General features: G+C 36.1%; 1 protein-coding gene across 1 annotated transcript in view; it reads right to left on the bottom strand.

Moving 5' to 3' along the window:
* PRKN (parkin RBR E3 ubiquitin protein ligase) overlaps positions 1–26,549 on the bottom strand; it is a 767,421-nt gene that overhangs the window by 393,998 nt on the left and 346,874 nt on the right. Inside the window, exon 5 of the mRNA XM_055714146.1 lies at positions 12,333–12,416. Coding sequence (XP_055570121.1) covers positions 12,333–12,416 — 84 coding nt within the window. The remainder of the gene's footprint in view (positions 1–12,332; positions 12,417–26,549) is intronic.

Raw genomic sequence — 26,549 nt, 5'->3', positions numbered from 1 at the left:
CATCAGACCCTTAACACTAACAGTTTCAAGGAGATTATAAAAATGATCATTTATAAAACATTAACTGCTTTTTCAGAGAAACCAGGAATATCATAAAATCTGAAGAAAAGCTATTGACTTGTTAACATAAGGTATCAGTATTTCCAAAACTCTCACTGATTCCTGCTACAGGACAAACCTTCAACTCACCTGAAACTGCCTCTCACCAAACGATGAAGCACCTACACCATCTGAAGATTTTTTCAAGAACTTTATCACTGAGGTATATGTGAAGTTGCGTTCAAAAAAACCTGTTTAATTTTAAAAGGCAATGTTGAAGGACCAGGAAAACCTAGCAGCTGAGTGCAACCATGCAAAGTAAATGTTCATATAAGATAAAATCAAACACTGAAAAAAAATTTCTCTGAAAGCATGCTTAATGCTCACGTTTTCAAGACAGGGTTTTCTGGAACTGAACCACAGATACAAAAAATAACGAGCAACAAAGGATTTTTTTTTTCTTTTGGTGGCAATGTTAACGAATTAAGAACATCAAAGAGCAGAGGATTTGTTTGAAGAAAACATTACAATCTTCAGCATATTTTGTTTGATCTTTTACAAAATTGTGATGTTTTCCCACATGTAAATAGAAACTGTGGTAGCAATACATGCAAGATGAGCTAAACTTCCCAAGACCATTCAACACGGAGTAGAAATGAACGAGTTCCTCTGGGTTTGCCAGAAAGTCTATGTAAATTCCAGCTCACAAAGACTATTAGCAAGTCTTTACTGTTGGTGAGATGAGAAAACTGAGAAACAGTTCCAAATACCTGACTTTATCTCAGTTGTAGGATTTTTATAGCGCCAAGAATAATGCATTGCTCAAAAATAATAATAAAAAAAGCTTTTTAAAGTAACAGTCCAAAGAAAAAAAATCACTTAAGTAATCAAGTGTTCTAAATCATACTTGTTTGCTGGTGGCAGATTTTGATACAGACCCTGTCTGTGACCCATTAAAAGTGTCCAATACACCGTAAAAATATTGTACTTCTACACTGGGAAAGAGTGAATAAGTTTTGTGGTTTTTTTTTATATTAGGAGACATCTTAATTTTAAAAGATTTAACTTCTATTTCCAAGATAAATACTTCAGCTTTTTTATCCTTGTATATACTTCTTATTATTTTATAATAGATTTTTTTACGTACCATTGATTTTTCTGCACTGAGAAGTGGAATAAAATAATTTCTTTATAAAAATTGATCTATTGCAGCATGAGGTTACTTTGAGAATATCTGTTAAAGAAAACCCAAACACACCACCAAACTAATTATAGTTTCCTAAAGAGGTAAGTGAGAAGAAATGTAGAGATGAAATAATTTGTAATGTGTTTTAGAGTTCTTTGCATTGTAGTTAAAGATCTTTAAATACTAAGAAAAATTAACTGCCATGTTTCTTTCTTCACTAATCAAGTGCTTGAAGTAAGCATTTTTAATCTGTAATTGCTATTGAGTACGTAAGTTTAAAGGCCTAGCAAAAATTCTCATTATATAATCGCAGCATCTTTGCAGGTTATTCTAAAGTCCCGTAGGTGTTGTTTTCAGTTCTGTTCACCCTCTCTGCTCCTCCTATAGAAAATGCACTGGTGGCTAAACAAAACCAGCCACATTTAGAGATGATTTAAACTAGAGAGCTTTACAGGAACAGAACTACATCATGCCTTCATTTAGGACAGCTTTATATGAGGTAATCTGGGTAATTACAGGCATGTAAGCCTGACACCAGCACTGGATAAAATAAATAGCTAATACGGTATTTGATTAATGAAAGGAGGAATGTAATTAACGTCAATCAACAAGGATTTATGGTAACTAGACCCTATCAAACTAAAATGACTTTTATGAGATTACAAATTTAGCGGAACAACATAATAGTGATGTTGCAATTTACCCAGATTTTTGTGGGGCATTTGATATGGTACTGACATTTTGATTAAGAAACTAGTACACTATGAGATCAACGTGAGATGGATTTAACTGATATGTTTTAAAGATGTAACTTCCCATAGTAAATCATCAAATGTCTGTTTTCTAAGCCAGTTTTGCAGTGATCTCCTAGCCCTATGCTATTCGATACATTTGTTTTGATCTGGAAGAAAGCATAAAGTAATTACTCAAATTTTTGAGATGGCACAAAATCTGAGGGTGTGGAAAATAATGATAAATAAAAGTCACTAAAAAAAGCCACATGAACAGCTTACTCAGCTAAGACTTAACACATAATATGCATTCTAAAACAGCCAAAAATGAAGTCACCCCCTTAGAAGTAAGGCCCATGCACACAGGAGGAAGGACTCTGTCCAGAAAGGGAGCAATTTGAAATGACTGAGATTTTTGGTGGATCTTCAGCTGAACTGGAACCCTCGGGATGATGTTATGATTAAACTCTCTAATACAAGTGCTGGATATCAACACAAGCAGACTGTATAATCCCTATAGTTGGCACTGATGGCATCACTGTTACAACTGTGCCCGCTACTGATGTGTGAAACTTAGGAAAAATGTGCAGCAGAGAGCAAGTGATTGAGGACTGGAAAATGAGGTTTTATTACTTACCCCTTGGAACATTCAAGGAAAGGATAAGGTACACCTGAACTTTATAGTCTACAGACACCAACATGAAGAAACAGAGGACTCTGGATAATACAAGACAGGTGATAGAAAATAAAGCCTGACAAGATGAAGCTAGACAAAAAGTAATACCAAAATTTTTTACATTTTTAACTATGCGTCCGAGAAAACCACATTTTTTAACAGGCAAGGTAACGAATGAATCATGTAAAGCAAGGGAGGGTTTTCTTATTTAATTCACCACTGTTGTGGTTTGTTTTTTGGTTTGTTTGGTTTTAAGTCAAGGATGCAAGTTTTTCTGAATTTTATGTACTCATTCAAAAAACTATTACTTCTGGAAAGGATCATAACTTGTGTTACACTGGAGGTTAGGTACAATTATCAAAATGTTCTTTCTGCCTTTATACCTACGGATCACTTATTTCCCACCCATGCCTGCCAATTGCACAACTGGAAGTATCTGCAGTCCACAGGATTGCCTTAGTGGGTCTTTCAGGCTTCCTATTTTGTATCCCAGCAGTTCTGCATTCCCAAACAGTTCCACGGGACCAGAGAAGATCTTGAAATGCTAGCACGCTGGCCTGGTTTCAGCTGGGACAGTTAACCTTCTTAGTAGCTGGTGCAGTGCTGTGTTTTAGATTTGGTGCATGATTCAATACTGATAACATGGTGACGTTTTCAGATGTTCCCAAGTAATGTTTATTACTAAGTTAAGGACTTCTACATTTCTCAGGCCATGCCAGTGAGAGGGCTGGAGGGGCAGAAGAAATTGTGAGGGGACACAGCTGGGTCAGGTGACCCTAACAGGCCAAAGGGATATTCCGTGCCACAGAACATCATGCTTAGTATTTAAACCAGGGGGAGTTGTTTGGGGCTTGCCGATCACTGCTTGGGGACTGGCTGGGTATCAGTCAGCAGGTGGTGAGTTACTGTATTGTGCATCACTTTTTTTGTTTTTTTCTCCCTTCCATTTGGATATTATTCCTCCCCACTTCTCCCTCCTTTCATTATAAATGATATTATTAAAGTTAATGTTTTGATTTTTTTTCCTCATCCTATTTCATTTTAATTATTAAATTGTTCTTATCTCAACCCTTTAATTTTTCATTCTTTTCAGATTTTCCTCCCAGTTCCTCTGGGGGGCTGGAGGTGGTGGGGAGTGAGCAAATGGCTGCGTTGTACATATATTCTGGCTGGGGTTAAACCACGATGCACTAGATCACTCAAATTATACCTTGGGACACAACTGTTCATCACAGAAATAGAGGGTGGGCGGGAAAACCTTAAAGGTTAAATAACATGGAAATTGGAACATATGGAAAGAAGTTCAAAGAAGTCCTAACATGTTTATGAACGTTTTTGGAAGCTCAAAGCTGGTGCATGCTAAAAATTGGTTGTATAGTTCACAATTTAAAAGCAGAGTAGTTCAAAGCAAATTTTTACAGGCTTGCATTTGTATTGTTACAGATGTGATATGAGAATGATACATATGCTATTGTGATTGATTAGAAGGCTCGCATAAATTTTGAAGGTGACATTTATCAAGACCATGAGATCTGTCTTAATATGCTGGCAGGTGTTGATTATTTCAGTCATACATATGGATTCTTATGTTTTGCTACGTAAATTAGGGTCAAGTAACTGACTTGATTAATTTACGATATAACAAACAATTAAGTGGGTAGTATGTCTGCTCTACATTTATTCTAGTTATCGTAAGGAATGCATGCACATTAATTGTAGTAATAAACTTAAAAGTCAGACTGACTTTGGACATTGTTCAGCTTAGCTAACTAGGCTTTAAAAGACACTCCTCACAAACAATTTAGAGACTTCTTTTTTTATGCAAGAGAAACTTGACTGGGGATGCCCAAATTGATTCTCATCTTCACTGTGGAAGCGTAAATCAAACCAAAGCATCAGACGTATTAATGAGACAACTAAACTTAGTGATTAAAACAAAGCCATTTTAATCTTTAATTTGGTGAATGGATAAGTTTTTGAAGGGAAGTGGGTTTAAAATCAGAGAATTCTCCAAAATTATTTACTCCTCTGTTAGCTCTGGCCCCTTCTTATACCACAAAATAGAAAAGATGGAGTAAAACTACAATGACAGGTCTGGTTTGCTTGTTACTTAACTTTCATTTATGCTTTATTCTTTTTACTTGCCATACCACTCGGCATAAAAAGAATATAACAGTTCCTAAATAGTAAAAGCAATGGCCAGTCTCTGGCAAATAAGAAAAATACTCTGAAACTTGTAATATATGAAATTTGAATAATTCTCTTCCAGTCTTGATAAAGAAGCTGTCATAATCTTACATCACAGATATTAGGCTGTGTTAAAAAAATCTTATCTGGTATTTTAATTAGCATTTGTGTTCCATCATACTCGCTGTGATTTTTTTTTTTACTGCATGTGATATCTGGACTAATCTCTAATGCATAATGCAAACTAAACATGGAGAGAAATGAAATAAAAGAAATAAGAGTCAAAAGGTTTCTTGGTATTAAGAAACATCTCAGAATTTTTAAAATTATTCATAGCAATATAATAACATTGAAAGTAATCTAATGGGTCCAAGGACAGACAGATGTGTTTCCTTTCACAAACACCCAAGCACATCACTGTACACACTGAATAAATGATACAGAAATATATCAGACCCTTCCTACAATGAGATGATAGGGTTTTAATTTACTATATTCACATTTTGATAACAACGATAAATTTACTATTTTACTCTTGATACTCCAACTGTTACATAATTTATTTCTGTTCTCAACTGAAACCAAGGTCTGAGCTGATCATAGTGAAATGAGATGAAAAAATGAAGAATATTTCATCTGAACAGTGAGGTTTGAGAATAGCTTTGGATGCTTCAAAAAAAAAAATTGGTAAGCTGCATATTTAAACCACCCAAGCTGAACGCTATTCCCTTGATTTTTTTAGTCCAGGCTATTCCAGATGAGCATAGACTCCCTGCGGAACAGATTGACTATGAAAAGATTAAATAATAATGCTGTCTTCAGTGCTAAACCTAATGACAGTAAACATGCAGGAGAAGGAAAAATATTCATGACAAATATTAAAAAAAAATCTATATATAAAAATTACTAGATTCAACTCACACAGGAGGAATGTAGAAAATAATAGTAAAAGTAATAAAAAAAATAACATGCTTCATATTGCAAACTCTTTGCCCCAAAACACACGCTAGAACAGTGAGGCTACTATGTAGGGGAATCTGACTGTTTAAAACCACATATAATGATGCTATACTCATAATGGGAAAAAAAAAAAAAAAAAAAAAGAGGAAAAATAGCTGAGTAACCAAACTGGAAAATAAATATTTGCCCTGGACACAGGACATTGCTATAGAGCTTGATTAGAAGGGTATACCAATATTTAAGGAAACTTAGTACTTAGAGATAAGTTCACAGAAGTCCTGTTGCTTCTTTTAGAAATGATTTGCTGACACCTAATATGTTTTTGGGACTGGAGAAGAGATAAAATGCTATTCAGTTATGATGGACAGTTGAAGCAGCCTTCATCAGGAATAAAAAAAAAAATCAAGATAACTGTAGTGAGATATATCAAATGAGCTAGATTTATATTTCCATTAAAATGATTTTTAATTTTTCCATATTCACAATGACTTAAAACTTATCTGACCTATAATCCTGTTTAACCCTTCCATTATGGTTTCTGAGATTTTGAAGTCTACAAAAACTCTTTCTGCATATCAAGCAAGAATGTCAAGAACACAACAGAACATTAATACTTTTTCCACATGTTTCTAAAGTTAAAAACAACTTGTCCTATATTTTACCTTGGAGACAGAAATCTCTTTCTGAAAAGTGATACACATTGATTTGAGCATGGCACTGATGTGGAGCTGATTCCTATGAAATCACCACTTCAGTGGTTTACAGTGGCGTTACAGCTCTGTCTCCGAGTACCTATGAAAAAAGCTGTCGTTTTGGGGCTCTTGGTGACTTCTGAATAGCATGAGCCTTGATGAGAAAGAAAATGTAATGGCATTTTTATACACAGAAGAAAAAGTCCTCCTCTTCACAATCAGAAATACACTTCATCTGATAACAAACAGGAAGTGTTCTATATGTATTTTAGAAAACTGCAGAAATTTGAGCTTATTAAGAACACTTCTTCAGTAGTATTTCATTTGAATAAGGAAAGATATTAACTGACTGAATAAAGAGTTCAGTATCAAATATATTCAGATTGCTTGTAAAAACTGAATCCTCCAAAATCTTACCAAAAATACCTCCTGACCCTGCAAACAAAGGAATAAATACCAGACCCTCAACATGATAGCAGCTAAAATCTCATTTGAGGCAAATTAGACAGATTTTTGTTCAACTACATGTGACAGCTGTATTTATTCAGCGGAAAGCATATGTTCCAATTATTACCATTACACTGAAAACAAAACCCAAACCCAAGATAGCTCCAATAGCATTCACTCAAGCTTGGAATTGGTTGAGAAATAGCTTGTTTCTGTCAATTTCCCTAAGTTAATGGAACTGATTATTTATAATGCTCTAAGAAAAGCAGCACCTCTATTTTAACTCTGTGGTATGGTACATTCTATGTATCAAATTCTGTATCACTGATACTAGATTTTGCAAAGCTTTTTTCTAAATATTTTTGGAAAATGTACTGTGATCTCACTATCATGATTTACAGGTTGAATTGGATAAAGTAATAACACAATTCTAAAATTATTTAAAAGTCTTAAAAAATATTAAAAAGTACTGGAAAACTGTGAACCATCACTTTAAATATATCACTGCATCAACTCTGCACTAAATAGGAGAACTGGGTTCATAAAAGAATAAGTTTATTTCTGTCTTTAAAGAAAGAGAACAGGAGTGTGCTCATGAGAGTCCTTTCTTTAAACATGGCAGTTATCTTTGCTTTTGTTTATGCAGCCATTTGGAAATGTTTCTAGTCAAAGAATACACCAGCTAACAAATATGGAGAGTCAACTGTTTCCTCCTTTAATGAATTCTAGTCTTTAATAAATAAATAAAAATAACAATTAAGAGGCCAATAATGAGACACCATTTTCTGACACTGAAACTAGAAGCACACTCCTCTAGGAGAGAAAACATGGGTCTTCACCTACAGAAAAGATTTCATCTCCCTCTGTTTACAATAACATTTTTACACAACACAAGAAGGACCTCAGAGGTACGGATGAGAATTCTTCATTATATAAAAAGCTGTTCATAAATCACTTACTAACCTCAACTCTCACCTTTCAGTAAAGGCTTCATACAGTTTTATGGATTTGCGAAGCTTGAACTATGGTGCTGCTCTGCATTAAACAAAGCAATCTCTGGTATCTAGCTAAGTGACCCAAAAAATCAGTTCAAGCTATTTAGAAGTTGTAGTGAGGTGGGTGTTGGTCTCTTTTCCCAAGTAAGCAGCAAACAGGACAAGAGTAAATGGCCTCATGTTGCAGCAGGGGAGGTTTAGATTGGACATTGAGTGAAGAATTTTTTCTTAAAGGCTCATCAAGCATTGGAACAGGCTGTGTCACCACCCCTGAGGTTACTTAAAAGATGCGTAGATGTAGCACTTAGTGACATGGTTTAGTCATGGACTTGGCAGGGCAAGGTTTACTGACTCAATCTTAAAACTATTTTCCAATCTTAATGATTCTATGATTCTAGTCTGTAACTATATTATGCTCATGTGAGAGAATCATCTGGAATTTCAGAGAACCACACTTGTTTCCACAGCCTTTGGGTTGCCCTTTTGAAAGAATACTAAGAACTACAAGAAAAGAAACTGAAAGAAAAGCAAACAATTATGCCTGAAAACCCAGAGCCTGGAGCACTGCTGATGCATTCAATTATTTATCTAGAATAAGAGTCTACCTGCACAATTACGTGCCGCCCTTCTGGCTGAAGTGTTTTGAGACAGCCACCAAAAGTACAAGGTTCTGTCTCACTTAGTGAATGATCCTGGTTTGCAAAAGAGCTTCCTGAAAGACTCCACTTCGATCGTCATTTAAAATGTGTCAATCAGCAAAAGTCAACTTTTCCATTTCCTAATTAACATACTTGAAGTTTGTTATAACAGTGACTGGAGTGTGCTACAATTGCAGTAACATAAGCCTCCACACCACCTTCATCCTTTTGGAGCTCTAGAAGTTTGTGGTGAACCTATTGATTCTGATACTGTAATTAATGTGAAAAAAAGCCATTGAGCTCTGCTTTGGATACTCTGTATTTTACTCACTATTTGTCAAAACACTATTTTATTCATTTTGTTTCATAAAGTAGTCTAACATTAAATCTCTGAAAGAAACACTGCTTATTGTCTTTTCAAGATCCATATTATCTGTTTAGGCCCCATTTTCAGTTGTTTTTGAAAGCTTTTGTATTTCTGGATAGATCACACAACTTCTCAAGAGCTTATTACCCTAGGCGATGGGATAACAGCCTATAACTGAAACAAATATGAAAGAAACTGTGGGGAAGTCCCCCAGGCAGCACAGGGGACTGATATCCAGTGTTCCAGGTTCTCCAATCTCTCAGTCGGCAATGCCATATTTTAAGATGGCAGAATTACAACATTTAACTTTTACATTTATTTCTCTTTTATTTTTTCTGATCATAACTATGGACTATAAAAATACCTGATTTTTCACTCCATGCTCAAAAGTAGTTGGAATCACAAATAAAGCACAGAGCAGATCATATGAAAATTTAAATTCAATTTAGTTTGTCTTCCAAATCCACTAAAATTAGTCACATACATTTCATGTTTTTGAACACATATTGAATCACGGTGCATTTATCACTAAGATATTAATTTTATCTTTTGGCAATCCTTTACAAGTTTTATTGAGCTAAATCAAAATTTTATTTGTTACTTTTTTATATTATCAATTACTCTGTTTCTATATTTGCAACCAAAAGAATTAGTGTCTTTGATTTCTGGCAAGAGCCTGATCTTGTATCAAAATACATACAAATTAGTATTTTGTGAAAAAACACATTGCCTGTTGAAGGTATGTTGTAAACTTGTGTTTATGAGAAGTGGAAACTGATAAAAAATATTTTTTGAGCAAAATGTGTTTATCTTGGGGGAGAGATAATGTAGGAATATTTTTTTCTTTGCTTCAACAGCAGTATTTGCAGTTTGTTGATAACTGACAACTAAGAGTCTCAAAGCTTCTTTGTTACCCATCACTGTAAGGAAGAATGTACACTGGGGAGATATTTAAAGACAGACAAAATATAATTGCACAAACTTTGTCATGACAATGCAAAAATAAATACTTCAGCATAAATTGTGACAATCTCCTAGAAACTATAATAGCGAATAAAAGCTTAGAGGTTTCAACCCAAGAATTAGTTAAGGCTATAATTTTCTTCTTTTCCAGACTGTTTTATCAGAGCAGGAAAGAGTGACAGATCCCTGGAGGGACATCTCTAGGATCTCTATTGCTTCCAGCTGTAGGCAAGACACAAAACAAAAGGTTTGGTGATTTAAGCCTTTGGACTGGAAGATTTCCCAGGAAGGAAAGTCACTGTGTTTTCACAGTGACTGAGGCTGAAAAAACCCCACCCCAAAACACAAGAAGGACACCTTTCAAGGACCAAAAGTCGTCAAGAAATCACTAATTCAAAGATCTGGAGCAAGGCTATCTACTGGATAGGCAGAGAAGTGAGTATGACTAATAGTTTTCTTGACTAGATCAATATTGCTGGCAATTCGCGTTCAAGATCATTAAACGGAGGATTGTTCTTGCATCCTAGTCTGGTTTAGTAATAACACCACTGGATAGAGTGGTTTGTAGCTAGTAGAAAGGGAAAGTGTTTCAGATTAGAAACAACGGAACAGCACATTTCTCTAACAACAGCCTCAGGCCTATAGTTTGAGTAGTCTGAAGCTGCATTTGTCACATGTCTACCTAAAATAGGTTGTCTCCTGATTTTTGTTCAGTGATGCCTTACTGAAAGACATTGATCCTTCACTCTGCTAAGTATGCAACTTGCCAGAGGCATTGACAGTAACTGGAGCCATGGGACTTTGTTACTTGGGGTTTTTTTGGGGTTTTTTTTTTGCCACAGCATTAGCCAGGTAAGATTATGGTTTTGCTTTTTTTGAAAAAATAAAAACCATAAAAAAAACCCCAAATCTTCATTAAGGGAATGGGTTGTAGCTCAGGAGGCAGGGTTGCCAGAAGTGGCACTATTTCAGTACCTTTTCCACTGACAGATTGGATAACAAAAGCTCTAAGCTGGTAGCTGCAACTCAGTCAGATATGTTCTGAGAGTCCCAATAGGTGACAATACTGAGAATCTTGATCACATCTTTATGTATATAAAGGGCCCAAGCTGGACACCTGCCAAGGAGACTCCTGTCCTTGTCAAAAGGATGTTTTATCTTCTTTATTTTCCTGTGTGGTTTTCAAAGAAAGAAGAGAAACCTGGAAGAACTCCCCAGCAACATTAGTGGCACAGTAATAACAGACAGGTAGCAAAAGTTAAGTCAGGCAGCCAACCCTCCTACAGCTAGAGTAACTCCTGAAGTATAACAGGCTACAGGCAATCTACCCAGAGGCAAGAAGTCTTTCTTTTGTACACATAACAGAGCTCACTACTGCTGAGAAAATAGCACATGGATGCTTAATACCTGCCACTTTCAAGAGTGGTTGAGCCACTACTACATAGAGCACACCGAGAAGCAGAAGCCCAAAAGCTGCAAGACCTACATGTCTGTCTGCTGCACACGGAAACAATCATAAATAGCATATTCCTAAAAAACCTGTTTGGTGCCTAAAGTTAGATAAAATAATTCTTGACACCATCTGTGTCCAAGCAGGAGACATCCATGGAACCACATGGATGCGCCACTTCCTAACTGTCCTGCTAGGGAAAAGAAAAAGAAGAGTGCACCAGAGAAGGTGAGGGCCTCTGAAAAAAGCCACTTATGTTGTCCCAATCTGCTGATCTTTGATGAATAGAATCCTTTCATACACACAAAGTTTTTTGTTTGTCTGTAAAAGCTATATCCAGACGCAACACCTCAAATTAAGCTTCTTCCTGAGAAGGAAGTACCCGTAAGAGCTCTTTAGTATTAAATACTATTGAACAATATCTAACACATGAAAAGATGTAAGTATACATTAATGTGTTCTGGAAAATCTTCATTAAGGATTTGAGATGTTTATTCTGCTTCTTACTCAGTCTCATCATTGATGTCACTTCAAGAAACAAAGTGAACAACAATGATAAACGTGGGAGAACAAGTTGTAATGTAATAAGTGTCAGAAATCTGCTTCTGCAGACAAAGCCTCAAGATCTAATATGTAAGATGACATAGAAATTTGAAGCTTTCAGGACATTGATTATACACACAATTATAAAATAAGTATTGCCATAAAGGTTTAAGTATTACATTCTGCATTTAACTTATAGATACTTGAATATCTAAGAATTCTACTTCAGTGAAAGAGAAGACATTAAATAATTTCTTCCTTCATTCCAAGCAGCAACCAAAAAAGTTCCTCCCTTTTGCTAAATGTTGGATACATTATCTGACATTGAACATCTCTTTTGAAGTATACTATACACATAAATTTATATTTATTTCTGCAGTTCTAATAGGATTGGAATTGCTACAAATATTTGTCATTGTAAGTGTCAAAGTACTTGGAGAAACATAACAACATCTTACCGCTATGTTTCCATTGCACCTTTGGGACTGGCAGACACCTCTTATTCTGTTGGGAATCAGCACATCGTCCCAGCAAGATGGACCCTTCAAAATAAAACCAAAGCATATAAAAACTTTAATCTACTTAAGTAAACATACACAAGTTGAGTTTGTTCCTGCTTTTCCTACCCACATTTCTTTTAGACTTTAGCTAGACAGTTTTTTCATGATTATGCTGAAAAAGTCAGATCAGATTATATGACAATATTCACCAGTAAAGCTCAGTCGCTGACTGGACATACAATCCCTCCATCCTGAGGTCACTGTTGTGAACAGAAGTCAAACAGCAGGTACGTTTTCCCAGCTGAAGACAGGGACTGACAATTATGATTAAAAAGCTACAAAGACTCATCTTCTGGTTTAACACTGTTAATACCTTAGCCTGCAGCTAAGGGGGAAAAGGTAAAAGACAACAGTTGGAAGTAGAATGCACAGTTAGAAAGACTGGACTGAAACACAAAGACTAGGTTAAGTAGCTATTCTGTATTTTGTTGTTTATTAAATGACTAACTTTACTGAAATCTGGTTTTGTTATCATGGACTGCTAATATGAACTTTGATGTTTACTGTAAAGCAAATTGGACTTCTTATTGACAGATAAAGCCTTTACCCAACTATAATACAACACAATAAAAATGTGAAGTGAGAAATGTTAGATTCCTGGACATTTACGTTAGCTTCAAGATTTGTCAGTCACTGTTTAAAAGAAGTAAACCAAGAAAAAAACCACAGAAAGCTGATGGAAAATCCTTAGCTATAGAAACAGTTCATTTATGAACATACTGAAAAACACAGAGTAAACAAAGATGACAAATAAGCACTATTAATATTTCACAATTGCCAAATAGTGTGGTTAACATGATGTTCTATCAAAGAAGAATGTTTATATACATGGCATACATAGGAACATTTACAAAAATATTTCCTAGCACACAAAAAAAATTAGGTTACATTAGTGCAAGTCTTCACTTTAATATTAATCTCACAGCAACTTAATATTTAATTAATAGACAATAAGATTGATCTGAGAAAGATATGAAGCTTACATCTATCCACATACGCAGCAGAAATAATCAACTAAGAAGGTACAATAATATTTGGTATTTGGATTATTCAGTGTTCGGGATAGCGTCAGTACTCAGGAATAACAGGAAAACTTCACCCGCAAGAGAAATTACAGCAGTCAAGAGGTTTAACTGCATTAGTGAAATTAGTGCCTAATTATATCATAGTTGATTACAAAGTAATCCAGTACCATATTGAGATCCATCTCCTTTTTACTTCTGTATAAGGCACTTCTTCAGCATAGTGCAGACATGGTCGATAGGGCTTTGAACTAACCTAGCAGTATGAACTTGGCCTATGACAGGTTGATCCAGTATGTCTGCAAACTTGAGTAAAACAGCTTATTCTGTGCTGAGCTCTGATCTTTGTCGCAGCTGGTTATGGCATTTGATATAGGCAAAAAAAAGGTTGAACATGTGTAAGTTTTATTGCAGGCAGGCATAGGGTTGACTACTGGTAGACTTGACTGGGAGAAAACCAGCTGCAGTATAGTGCAGTTAATATAGAGTAGTAACACTTTACCTGAAATAGGGGTGTGTGTGGGGAGGGGGGGAACGGACAAACGACACACGGACACCAACCAAACCAACAAAGAACAAACCACTAAAATCTTGAATTCATTATTTAAAACACTTTAAAAGTCATGTTTACCATCAATTGTTTCAGTGAATTTTGACCTCTCATGAAACTAGCATTCTTGAGATTTTACAGGAAGAACAGCAGAGCCTCCTTCAGGTGTTGCATAAAAAAACCCACCTCCCTTTAATTGTTTTCAGCTCAGCAGCTGAAAGTTTCATTCGATGCTCTCTCATTTATTTTCCCCCATGCCACCAAAGACTATGTAGATCTCTAGCATGCCTCTCACAGTAGTTTACCTTCCAGGAAGAAAAATAATCTACCTTGCCATTCCCCATATGGATACTGTTCCTTACCATTGATCAACTTTTTACTCTCTCCGTATGTCTTTCAATTCTACTCAATCTTCTTAGAATATGCGCATCACCACAGAGTATGAGACTTACTTATATGCTGGACTAGTGTATGTGAAGATGGTACCTCTGAATTTGTTCTTTAATAATTATTTAGGAAGGAAATAAAGTGTGATTTATTTTCCTGATGGTTACTAAGCACTGAGACAGCATTTTGGTGAAATTATCTACCATAGCTCTTAGACCTCATTCCTGAATGTAACAACACAAAATTCATCATGTACACAAAGTTCAGGTTCATTTTCCCCAGTGCACATCACTTAATACCAATACATTGAATTTCATCTGCCACTTCATAGATGAAGTGTGCATGCTAAAGTCCACAGGGGGCCTTCTAGTAGGTATTTTCCAGGTTCCTCCATACTGAACCTGTCCGTTAGTTACCAAGGATGTACCAGCTCTATACCTCATCCTCTCCAAGTATTGGCTTTATATAGCAATCATCTAGTGGACTTGTACACTTGCTGCTCCTGTTATACTTTAAAAGGACTTAGTCACAGTTATTCTGCTGTTTGCAAGTTATAAACTTTTTTTCCTTGCCCAATTGCGTTTTTTATATTTAAGGTGCTAGAATTACGTGTTTGGTTTGATGAGTTCTGTTCTTTTAATTTATCTCACTACTTATTTTTCTGAAAAATGCATGCTTGATTCTAATAATCTTCCCCTCCTTCCTCCTCCCCCCCCTCCCCCCCCCCCCCCCCCCCCAGTTTGGTCATGCTAGTTTCCATCCAGTCTTCCTTAAATTTCTGTACAAATAATCTTTGATTCCAGTATAATTTTCACATCTCCTCCAAAGACTCAACTTTTTTTTTTTTAGCTGTCCCTTCCAGTTTCTTCTCAGCAAGGACCCTTACTTTTATGTAGCATCTCTTTTTTAAAATCAAGCACAATACTTGTGCCTTGCTTAGATTTTGGGAAGTTGCAGAACATAAATATATTAGAGTCATTGCTAAAGAGTAGGTCTTTGTTACTAACATTATAAATCACATCCTCTGCATTACCGTCTCTTGCAGGTTCTTTGATCAACTTTTCCGTAACACACCCTGACAGCATCCAAAAATTTAGTCTTGGAATCATAGTTTGACATGATACTTACCTAAGCAGTTCCACAGGTATATGTTATCAACACTGGTACTAATGATCTTGATTTCATAAGTAGAACATATTTCAAGTTAAACTTTTTAGAGGAATTACTTCAGCTACTTTCTCAACTGCGACAAGACTGTGGCATAATCAATATAGTCACACTGCTTCAAATCCATTTAAAATATTTTTCTTTCTAACTAAATAAAAACAGGTCATCTTCCACATAGGGCATGCTAAAAGCATATACACAGGAAACCAGTAGCACGGTCCCACACTATCAGTCAGTACTCAGCTGTTCACTCACACCATAGCTAAAAGCTTCCTATTTTTTGCTTCATAGAAAACCCAACCTATCCAACACTTCTTTAAATTAACTCTTATGATGGGCATAAAACCTGTAAGAAAAATCATATGCATTTAGCTTTTGATGACATTAACCAGACCCAGCTTTAAGACCACAGCATTATCTCTTTGCTCTAGCAAGAGTTAGACCAAGTTCTTAAGGGACAAAGTGATCCAGCAGAAGACCAAGGTGCACTAGCAGAGTATCCTGGGTTTGTGCTTGTCTGGTGGGGTATGTGTGTGTAACAAAAAACAAATACCAACCACCCCCTCCCCCCCAAAAAAAAAATATTTTTTATGTCTCACTTTCCAAATTTGTAAGAAAGGAAAAGTCTCCTTTCCCACATCTCTACTTGGCATTCTTCACGTCATATATTATTCTTAATAATATAATAAGCTTCCAAAAGATTTAGTGTGCTTGAGGATTTTAGTTTTCCACATTAAAAAAAGACAGCAAAAGAGGTATTTGTCCTTGAAAAAACATTGTATATTCAAAATGTTAATGTGTCTTTAGTGACAGCACTACTAAATGTCATTGCTATAATTACATCAAAATGAAATCAGGCATTCTGGCAACACTTTGAAATGCAATTTTTGTATTGCTATTTCTTGCATCTAAGAAAAGCCTGTCAAACTGCAGGCCAGCCAATCACTTGTGGTGTTGTAACACCGCACACTGTAGTGTTTGCAATTATTAGTTTGCATTAATCAACAACACACTGTGAGAAGAACAAAGCCTTCTGATTGCAAGATTAAAGCAACCACACCTCTTGTACACAGCCAAACAGCTCACAGAGAAAGCTATGCATGAAAATGGGTGTAGGAGAAGACTGTTCCAGTGTATAAGTAGGAAAACAACATACGAGAGAAATAGAAAGAACACCAGTATATCACTGAAGGAAGTAGTCATGTCAAATGCAGTTGAGTGTTTCCCAAATAACCAGGTATGGACATTGTTACACTATAGGTGTTTGGTAGTTGTTCCTTCCGTTTCTGAGTGGGAAGACAAGGAAAAAAAAAAGGTGGCTGAAGGCATATTAAATTTGAACTGAAGCTGCTATGCAGCATATGAAGAACAGAGAGGACCGAGGGTTTTTTTCAATGTATGAGGGAAGTACTGGAAACTTATGTATATTCCACCCTTACATTGTATTGGTGCCCAATACAGCGGACAGTACACTCTACTCTCACTATACTTCCCATCCAGTACCCAAGATCTGATTTTGTATTGTAGAACCTCAACTTAATTCTGGTCAATGACTACTAAAAAAAAAAATAAGTAATTCTCTGAGAACAGAAATACTATCTAGAGATCTGAGATGACAAATTATTCAAAATGAAGTTGCTGACAGACCTGTTGACCTGTGAAGTCAGTGAAAGGTCAGAAGCAGAGGTCAGCAGTAGAAACCAGTGATTCAAAGATGCTAAATCATATAAAAGGCTGGAAACTATCCACGTATTCAACGCTTTGTATTTTCCCTGCTTTATATTCTCCTCCAGTGAACAATATGCAGCAGAATATCATTAAAATATCTTTGTACCTGCTAATATCTACATGAGAGACATAAATCATTAAAATGTTGAGCAAATGACCCAACCAAGGGACAAGTATTAATGCAGAAAGATTTTTAAAATTATGTAAGAAATCATTTCAGGTACTTGAGAGGGTTTAAAAATCAGTATGCAAGACACTAGAAAAAGTGATAGATCTAATGCAAACCATGCAAACACTCAGACTTCTCTGCAAAATGATGGCTATTGACCTGTCTACATGCAAGTATCTGAGGAGCTAACTGTTGTACAGTAACCCCTCAGCATGATTTTAGTATCTTGACACAATACAACAAAAAAGCTCCGCAAAAAGTTAGGATTATTTAATAAAAATTGATCTTTTTGCCACTCTAAGAGGTACACCAAGGTACCACAATTAACTGTTTCTAGTGCCAGTACAGATAGACAGCTCTGTTCTTCAGACACAGTAGCAATCAAAATATATTCTGACAGTAAACATACGTATGAAGACACAGGTAATTAATATTATGTGAACTTCCCACCTACTGTCACAAACCTATCCTATCTTAGCAGAGATGATACAATCATTTTGCTGTTGCTTTCTTCTACTCTTACTACAAATTTGATCTTGCTTTCACAATATGAGCACTTCAGCCTAGAAAAATAATTTTATAAGGGAACACATTTTCCCACAACAGTAGACACTATTACTAAATACTCAGAGATGCTTCCCTCAGGACCACCTGACTAAAGCTTGTCTGCTTCTCCTAAATCTAGCACCCTGTAAGACTTATATACTTGTTATGCTACCTCAACAATATTTCAAAGAAAGTGACTTTCAGGATGACTACAGATAGTCAGATACTGGAGGCTCATGAATGTCTCAGAACAGATAGTTAAGGCTGAAGAAGAGTCAGCAGGCGATAAAGCCCCAAGGAACTGGCCAAAGTCTAGAGTCTGTGAAAAGGAAGAAAGACCAGAGCTTTTTCTTTAAGAGACAAACTGGTATTAAGCCTGATGTTACTATTGGTAAACTGGTGCATTCATACTTTTTCTCAAGTGGCATTAACCCAGAATATGATTTGCTTTTTACATTCCACACTTGCCCAGCATAGTACAGATATGAAACATTCAAATAAAAGCTTTCATCCTATTTTATTACTACAGTAATGGAGATAGAAAATTAAGACTTCTATATATAAAATGTGGATTGGTGTAAGTTTTTAACTGGCTTAAATTAGAAGAACAATCTGATCATCTTTTGAAGTGCTAAGAAAAATCTAGCTGTTACATGAGTGATACTCAATTAGACTCGGCAGAAGAGATTCATATGGCACGTTTCTAATAGCAAAGAGATTGGAGATCTCATTTCAGTTCCAAAGACATAAATATATTTGAACCATAACATTTACGTAAAGATCTATATTTATTTCAGCATTTTTTATCTTGATAATTATGAATACAACTAGACTATGCTTATTAAATAAGACACTTGCTAGGTTTCTACCAAGCGCTCAGTTATCATGTAGACATTATTTTGTTCCCAAGTAAAACTCTGAACAGCAGTATCCAGTTTTGCACAAAATGCATTTCTTGACATTCCCAAAGCAGAGCCTAACAACATCCACCACCAGAGAGATGGTAAGAATAAAGTTTATAAAAGAGATTACTACTTATTTAGCCAGGAAGTGCTTGCTAGCCTTTTACAGATGTTCTATTTACAATACTACAGAATTTATTACATTAGATAATCTATTGGAGGCAAAACCAGCCAGATTGGTAACCTTCATGACGCAAATCTGCTTAGCCACAAAGCTTGTCACAAAGACAGAGGTAATTAAAGCTTACCCACAGTTTACACAGACCTGTAAAGGCCACTTCTAGCAGTGAGAGAATAATTTTTGTTTCAAAAGAATATTTTTTGACATTTCTGCCAAGATTGATACCAACTGACTAGGACAGAAGTGATAGGATACATCGATGTAAGAGGCAATCTGTAAGTTATTTAATAACACAGTGGAGTTCTTTTCTCCTATACCCCACATTTTCTTAAATGCTACTGTGAATGACATGACTCTGTATGTCACTTCAGAATAGCAGTGAGACTGTTTCCACCTGCACAGTTTACTGCAGGTAAAACTAACCAATTCACCATCGACAGGCTTGGACATGGAATTTCCCATACAGCAGTGAGCACAGTATAGAAAAAGACTACTAAATAAGTCTTGAGGCTAATAGGGTTTTAAAGGGATTTGTGGATGAGGAATGGGAGGACTGGAATTAACTACTTAGTCTACACAGCAAATTAAGGAATCCATCATTAGAAATCTTTTGGTTATGATTGACTTTGGTCATTAGAGCAATCAGTAAAGCACACAGATAGCTTTATTCATATGAGAAATAATACTGAAACAGAGTTAATCACATGTTTTAAGTCTTTGCGGGATTGAATCTACTACTTTGATTTATAGTGGTATCTTAGGGATGAAATTTTCCTTTCAGATTGCCCAGGCTAATTAGTAAATTGGCAGTTTTATGTCAATAGTTATAACTCTTCCAAAATGAAGTAGCTGACAATTCACTGAACTACTCACAGTTGTGTAATTAGGAAGACTTCCTGCGTGCTAGGTATTTAAAACCAAGTATCAGAGAATCTCATCTCTAACTGAAAATGCAGGTAAACACAGTAAAAATAACTCCCATCATGTTATTTTATTGATCATTACTTTTTCTTTCTTATCACAGGTATCAAAAAAAAAAAAAGAAAACCGGTTAATAAGATGTTTTTAATAAGTTCTGGTCTTTCTTTTCTTTCACATTGTATTATTGGACACGAATTGGAGTAATCCCACTGATCTCAACTAAACAACGAAGGTTCATACAAAGCCAGGTGAGAGGTGTCTCCCGAGTCACCTCTTCATCAATAATATCTTACAACATGCATTGTGCTGCCAGCACAAACAATTTTTATAGAATATAAGCAGAAAACTGATTCATAATGTGCTTTTGGACAGTTATTTTGGTGGGCCCTCTCCAACAAAAAGGGGAAAAAAAATTAAAAGAATTCAAATACAATAACTGCAGCTGAGAAATTGAACTAATAAGTCCTGCTGTTGCTTGACTGCTTGAGAGGAATGTAGTTAAACAGTCATGAAGGAGAGAGAGAGGTAACTATGAAAGAAGTGGACGCAGTCTCCCAAAACAACCAACCAAATGCCATTCAACTAGACTGTCAGGCTAATGATTTCTAATCTATAAATGCAAAATATATTACTCTTTGTCTGGATGGCATTACATGCTTTTTAAAGATTAAAAAAAGAAAACAGAATTGGACAAAATATCTGTAGTTTTCTACACATGCCATGTATCTACTCTGTCCCTTGAAATTCTCAAGTTCAAAAAAATGATTCACAGTTACAAAAGTTAACACCAGCAAATCCCTTTGAGGTCAGTATATCCAGGAACAGAATAAATAAAAAAAAAAAAAAAAAAAGAGGGGGAGAACCCCCAAAACCCCCTCTGTCTTCAGTTGCTGTTACTGCTGTGGTGACTTCAAGGGTCCTCCTGAAGACAAGCCATGGGAGAACTCAAAACCTTGAAGATGGGTCCCTGTTCTGGGCCCAGCAAGCACGCTACAACAGTGGCGAGAACAGTCATGGTTGTTTGATCCACCACCCTCTATACTAGAAATATTAATTAATATTTTAAGGACTTCTGGTTGAAATCAGAAAGCGCAGAGACTATTTTAAAAGTTTATCCAAAGTACTGCTTTTGTTCCTATCCTTTCCACCCCCAAGTCCCAGTTAAAAAGCTGTAAAATTACTAAATGTGAATTAAAACTTAATTTGTACCTCAGCTTTTTTCTAAAATAGCACATGCCTGCAGCATACCGATTTTGTTCAACAGGACATTCCGAGTTGTGAGGAAGATCCCCAAGGGCAGCCCTCCCTCCCCAGGCACCAGCAGGCTGGCCACAGGAGCCACCCTCCACCAGGTGCCCAGCTACAGCTCTCTGCTCACAAGGCTGCTCAGGCCTCTTCAGTGCCCTCAGGCCCTGACAGACTTGGCACAATTTTTTTTAAAAAAAGTGAATAGCATAAGGATAAACTATCCCTAACCACAGAAGGAGTCAACCCCTTCTAGTCAGAGAGCTCTGGGGAAGCATCAGTCACTCTGAGGTGAAGCACCTTCAGGATTTGGTAGCACATGATCATGTCTTCCACCTCTCCGTAACTGGGTGGTAGGGTTTAAATTCATTAAGCATATCTGAAATTGAATATGAAAACGTGCTGGTGATTCTGTAATCCACAATAAATAGGGATTACACTGAACTTTTCCTTCCTTAAGGAGAATCTTTCAGAATAGGGTAGGTGGAAGATATACTTTATGCATAAATGCATTTTTTTCCCAGTTACAACTATTGTTTCATGTCAAACATGAAAAAAAATCTAAAACTTTTTTTTTTTTTTTTACAGAAACATTTAATTTAAGCAATTTCAAACATTTTAGCCATAGAGGATCTGGCCAGCCCTACAATTCAAATGAATCATGACATATGTCTGCATAGGAAATATATGAACTAAATGAAGTAGCACACAAAAAAATAAAATCTAAAATAAACCAATATAAAAGCCAAGAAGTACAATTAGCATTTTGTTAATAATGCTAATTAGACACTTTGTAATTCAAATTGAGTTGTAGTTAAACAAAGGTAATAAACCAAAGATGTAAAATGAAAAAAATTCCAAGCCTCATGAATATTCCACAGTAATAATTTAATTCAGATGTGATAATTGCATGTCACTGTTCAGTTTAAAATATTTTTCTTTGACAAGGGTTTTAAAACATCTTTTGATAGAGATGCACAAAGCTAGAGCATTCCTTTTATAGACAATACCCGGAGAAGCCATCAGCTCATCGCTCACTTTCATAAGTCACCATCAGACAAGACATCCAGAGACAAGAGTCACATCAACTGCTCAGGCTGTGGTTGCTCCATACGGAGAGGATACTGCCCTATGATCCATGATCCTGCCCTATGATCCATGATCCTGCCATTCCCTTCCCCTCTCTGAACTGTTGCCTACTGCACCCGTATTTCCACTCTTTACTTTGTCCAAAGCATGTGCTTTCCATTCCTGTGGAATGGCCCATGCTCTGAGGATACTAGATACATTCATTGAGGGAAGGAGGGGAAAAAAAATAGAAAAAAAAAGGGACACACAGGTAAGTGTGAGAAAAAAATAATCTATTTGACATTTTTACTAAGACTAAATTTCTCAACTAAACTACACAAAGGTCTAAAGCAACAGGGCCACTAGCAAAAGACTAACGTCTAACTCCATAAGGTGTTCATGATTTTTTTTCAGTTACTGCGGCGGGTTTTATATAACTGTAAAATCAAGATTACACGTTATAGTATCTGAAGAAAATAGATTGATATTTTTGATTTTCCACATAAACAGAAACCCTGAAAGACAAACCCATACCAATTTCAGTTAACAGTACTCCTATGTTCCAAAAGAAGAGGTAATAGGATATCAGACTTTTCTTGTAAAAAACCAACTAAATAACATTGCCAGCTTTGCTATTTTTTCGAAGTGCTACAATAGCTGTAAACTCTGCATATCCACCACAGCATTCACAGGTGAATGGATCTTTATTTTAGGTGTTCAGAAATACAGGAAATCTTGCATCAGGTGAATTATTCAGATTCACTCAATATTCCTTTACAGCTATGTTGCAAACACTGTTTGTAGGCTTTGTTTTGTTTGTTGGTTTGGGTTTTTTTTCCTCCCAAAACATGATTCTGCTAATACACATAAAAGAAATTAAAAGATGGTTCTTCAAGCATTTTACATGCGCACATAGCTAGTGTTAAAGAATTAAAGCTGTGCCAGGTAGGTCAGTGAAAGCTCTATGAGTGATGCCACCCAGTGCACAGAACCCCTGACTGGCAGGCAGACATCTGAGCATGCAAATGCCAGCGAGATCAGCTAATACAACAGCTTAGGAAGAAATTAAGAACAAGCAGGAAAAGGGACCAGAACACTAAAAAATTAAAAATAAGCAGAAAATAAAGACAAGGGAGAGGGATTATTCACACCTGTGAAATAAAACTGCTGCTCCGGTGTTGCATGACAGATAGTAAAGGACCTCTTCTCACAGGAGAAAATCCCTCAGCTAAGAACCTGTTTTGGATTATGGTAACTGAATTCTCTCTGAATCTTATCTGTCATGCTAAATCCCTTGAAGTATACAGGCATTAAATAAAAAAACCCTGCCTGTAGCTATCTCCAGTAAGTTCAAGAGGTCTGACCTCTAGAAATCTGACATAAGAGCCAAGTTCAGGATCCTGCCTTTGCCATTAAGGTAACATACACAGGGAGGAGTTGATCCAAAACAGTCACTGAATAATTGAACAGTTTGGTTTGGAAAAGACATTTAAAGGTCATATAGTCCAACTCTCCTGCAATGAGAAGGGACATCTTCAACTAGATCAGGTTGCTCAGAGCCCCATCCAACCTGACCTTAAACATTTCCAGGGATGGGGTATCTACCACATCTCTGGGCAACCTGTTTCAGTGTTTCACCATCCTCATCGTAAAAAAAGTCTTCATTATATCCTTATATCCAATCTAAATCTACCCTCCTTCAGATTAAAACCATTACCCCTTGCCCTACCACAAGAGGCCCTACTAAAAAGCCTGTCCCCATCTTTCTTTCAAGCCCTCTTTAGGTACTGGAAGGCCACAATAAGGAGTCCCCAGAGCCTTCTCTTCTCCAGGCTGAACAGCCTCAACAGTCTCAGCCTTTCCTCATAGGAGAGGTGTTCCACTCCTCCGAACATTTTTGTGGCATAACACGATTTAACAACACAGAGATATGTTCCCATAATCTAGTGTCAAATTCTCATACTTTTTCTTCTCCTAAAGGAGTGCTTTAAAGAAGACAACTAAGCCTTTTTTTCCATATCTCTCTCTCTGCATGAATCTTAAAATATTCTGAATTATTCTTGGATTATTTTTTTACATATTGGCACAACTGGGAAATACCTCAAGTTAACATACATTGTTTTCACCTAAAATCACAGAAAAGGTGAACCAACTCAGGCTAAAGCAGCACGGCATATGAGCCAAACTCTCCCATTTTCTAACACACGATCTTGAGGAAGCCCCTGCATAAAGGTAAGGGGTGCCCCTACCACCTGGATTTTATAGCAACCTGATGCTTTTTACAAGGCTATCTCTGTGAAAGTCTTACTGGATCAAGCTTTGAAGGAGGTTAATTTGAAGAAATATCTCATTTCCTTATGCATGCTCTGAATTGTTTATTTAATTCTAGGAGCCAATTTGCTTAAATAAGAGGAATTTTAAGCATAAGCATTAAATTTCCCTGTGCTCCAGTATTCTGAAAAAACAGATATATGCGAGTTTTAAAAGTCAATCAAGCAAAGCATTACTGGGCAACTCCAGTCTGCACCCATCCTGTTTCAGGCTCATCAGTGCTTTCCGAGATTTGACTTCTGGTTTCCTTCCATGCAGTATAGCGAGATACTCTCTGGCATAAAATGAGTAACTCCCTAGTCACAGACGGTACATCTGAAGTCACTTCAGAAGCATTAGAATGTCTAGAAATAGGTTACTTTAAAAGGTGACTGCTAACAAGATATTTTGAAACACATGGTTCAGGACAGATCATCTAGAAGCTACATAAAACATCATGTAATTTCATGGTAAAATTCAGATTTCCACTGAATTCCATCAAGCACAATTAAAAGATTTTTGTTTTGTAGATATTATATCTGTATTTCATTTATGGAGTTTATGATATGCATTCAAATTACTGAAGCCATTTCATGTTAAAACCACTTGTAAAGGAAGTATGCTAACCATTTCTCAGTTTTGGAATAGAGTAGGCCCTCAGACATAAAATCAGGGTACTTCTATATTGGCTTGCAAGTCATTGCAAACTAGCCTGCATTTCGACAGATTTTATTACATTTTATTCTTAAGATCATTTACTTTCATTGCAATCTTTTAGTATCTGTTTCTTTTGTCAAAGGGAAAGACAACAGATATATTATTTAAATGTTTGGCATTCTATAATGCAAGGCTAACATTCTAAATATCACTATGATGTTGTTTTCCTTGCTTATGGCTCACTGTAAACCATGACAACAAATAAAATTCCGATGATCATCTAGAATTAATTTTATGACTAATTCACAGTTCAGTGCCTATGGCAGTGGCTTATTTAGTACTTTTTTGTTTATCTTCATCAGGCTTAGACACAAGAAATTTAGTTATAATAGTGAAAAGAATCTAGAACTGGCACTTTAAATCAGAACATAGATGTGCAGTACAGCACACAATATATTAATAAACAATAAAGCACAGAACTTCCTTCAACACACACAGTAGCCCAGCCATTGAATTCTATACAACTGCCCTTTATAACTGTGTTCCAGCACTCCAGGTCTTACATATTTCTCTCAAACTCAGTAGTTAGGTTAGTTGTTATTCATTATGATTTTATGCACCTTATTTCAAGTTTTGGTCTGGTCAGGGCAGACACTACATCTGCAGAACAACCAATAGCCCAAAACTGCAGCTGTAAGCAAGATAATTATAATTTGAGGTAATGGCTTCTCTTCACAAAGATAAAGCATATGTAATCCTATTACCTCTACAGAACACAGACTGTAGACAAGAAAATGGACTCTAGTATCTCCTTGTAAAAATTGATAACAGATTCCATACAGTGACTGCCTCTGATGAAAACCAAAAGGTTTGACTATGCCGAATTCTTTCTGAGAGAGTGGAAAAACAAGTAATTAGCCATCTTCACACAACTTCTTTACCCTCACCTCTCAGATTATGATGTGCTTTACTTGTCTATACCTACAACTAAAGAACACCCATGAAAGAGTTGCCACCTGGAAGGTTTTGGGTTTGGTTGGGGGTTTTTTTGGCAGCAAGTTAAAGCAGGTTCTAATATCTCTTGTCATAGCTTCATTAATTCAGAATGCCAGTAACTGCCAAAATCAGCAAAATGTAACATTATAAATACACAGAACTCTAGTATACACAGTAAAAGTGCTATTTTACATTTCAGTATTATTTGCCTTCCTTTTAATTCATACCAATATCCTTCCATTAATTCCACTTGAACAATTTCTGAA

This window comes from Falco cherrug, chromosome 6 (genome assembly GCF_023634085.1).
Source record: "Falco cherrug isolate bFalChe1 chromosome 6, bFalChe1.pri, whole genome shotgun sequence".
NCBI classification, from domain to species: domain Eukaryota; kingdom Metazoa; phylum Chordata; class Aves; order Falconiformes; family Falconidae; genus Falco; species Falco cherrug.
Note: the sequence above shows the minus strand (reverse complement) of the source record. Positions and strands in the feature narration are given on the sequence as shown.